At 42.7% G+C, this 1,415-nt stretch overlaps 1 protein-coding gene across 1 annotated transcript in view; it reads left to right on the top strand.

The window, feature by feature from the left end:
- The window catches only part of T265_08349 (hypothetical protein), a gene marked incomplete at both ends in the record, with an annotated part of 27,913 nt that extends 26,999 nt beyond the window's left edge, over positions 1 to 914 (top strand). The window contains one exon of the mRNA XM_009174125.1: positions 867 to 914. Within this exon, the coding sequence (XP_009172389.1) occupies positions 867 to 914 (48 nt within the window). The remainder of the gene's footprint in view (positions 1 to 866) is intronic.
- Positions 915 to 1,415: the final 501 nt, after the last annotated feature.

Raw genomic sequence — 1,415 nt, 5'->3', positions numbered from 1 at the left:
CTCCTCCAACCCACCAATTCAAGATTTTGACACCCACGCTAGTCGACAGGAGCTGTTAATTGACACTCAACACTGATCTAGTTTGAAGAGGACTTACTGATTGGTTCCCCGTCTGTCTCATAACCTGGCCAATTTGGTGACCTGTTCACTTGGCCTGATGAAGCTTTGGTGTCAAAAGCGAAACGTTGCCCAAATAAAACCTACCGATTGTTTACCATGCTCTTCTGAAACGATGAATTCTCAATCGGTTCCAAACTTTTTCCAACTTATCGAAAGTTGCCCAAAGTCCTCACCAGTCCAGTCGTATACTGGTTTCCTTTAAATCGATACCATGGTGGCTCTGTGAATGAGATTCAGGAAGGACTCTGACTGATACCAGCTGAATACTCTCAATCGGTTCCAAACTTTTTCCAACTTATCGAAAGTTGCCCAATCTCCTCAAATCACCAGTCGTATACTGGTTTCCTTTAAATCGATACCATGGTGGCTCTGTGAATGAGATTCAGGAAGGACTCTGACTGATAACTTCTCAGCTGAATACTTCCACTCGACTTCAGTAAATATACTTAAAATGAATACGTTTGAACTCAGTCAGCAAGATGTACAACAAAGGTCCTGTACACCAATCGCATCCAACTAGGAACACTCATGGATGGCCTGTCAAATGATCATACTTTTGGGCATATTTTGGTTGGGAATTATTTTTATCAACAATGCGAGAAAGGCTTTATAGCATCGAAACTCAAGGGATTCAAATTGATTTTCCACATTCATTCTGTAGGAATCGGGCCTTCAGTAAGGACGGCACAGTTTCTGAATTAACTACAAGCCCCGGATTATTTCTCTGTTACCCAATTCTGTTTCAGATGTGCAAAGAAAGTGCCCGGGTTGAAAGCACCCCACTGGGTGGGTGATTGGGTAAGAGGCAGTGTCTGCTATCCGTCCGTGTGTTACCACCAACAACATTAATGTGAACTGACGAAAAGTTGAAGGGAGTGTAATCGAAACTGACAAAGTCGGCTCTGATGAACAAGTAATCAGCCAGTTTCTTCAAAGTAAATGGCATCACCTTGGATTGCACACACATAATTCATAATTTAAGCTGTGAATCCAAGGTGAGGGAACACGACAGAGGACAACAGCTTAAAGCCTCTCCATCGTATATTTTTCACTGTGTAGTTACCATCGTCTGTGACATCCAGTTTCAGATTCACCAAACTCTGACCGTCTGCAAACAGGGTCTGTCAGATCGCTATTTACAGGTCTTTAATCAGGAGTTGCTAGTATGAGTCCTTGATTCATTTTCGTCCAATCAGTTGCGATAGTTTTACTGTGGGTTCAGCAACTAGATTTACCCTGAGGCTATGTGAACCCCAGTCCAAAATGTTCCAATGAGGGTTTACCTATTCAAGGCA

Source organism: Opisthorchis viverrini (assembly GCF_000715545.1).
Source record: "Opisthorchis viverrini unplaced genomic scaffold opera_v5_212, whole genome shotgun sequence".
Lineage (NCBI taxonomy): Eukaryota > Metazoa > Platyhelminthes > Trematoda > Opisthorchiida > Opisthorchiidae > Opisthorchis > Opisthorchis viverrini.
This window is presented reverse-complemented; position numbering and strand designations above follow the sequence as displayed.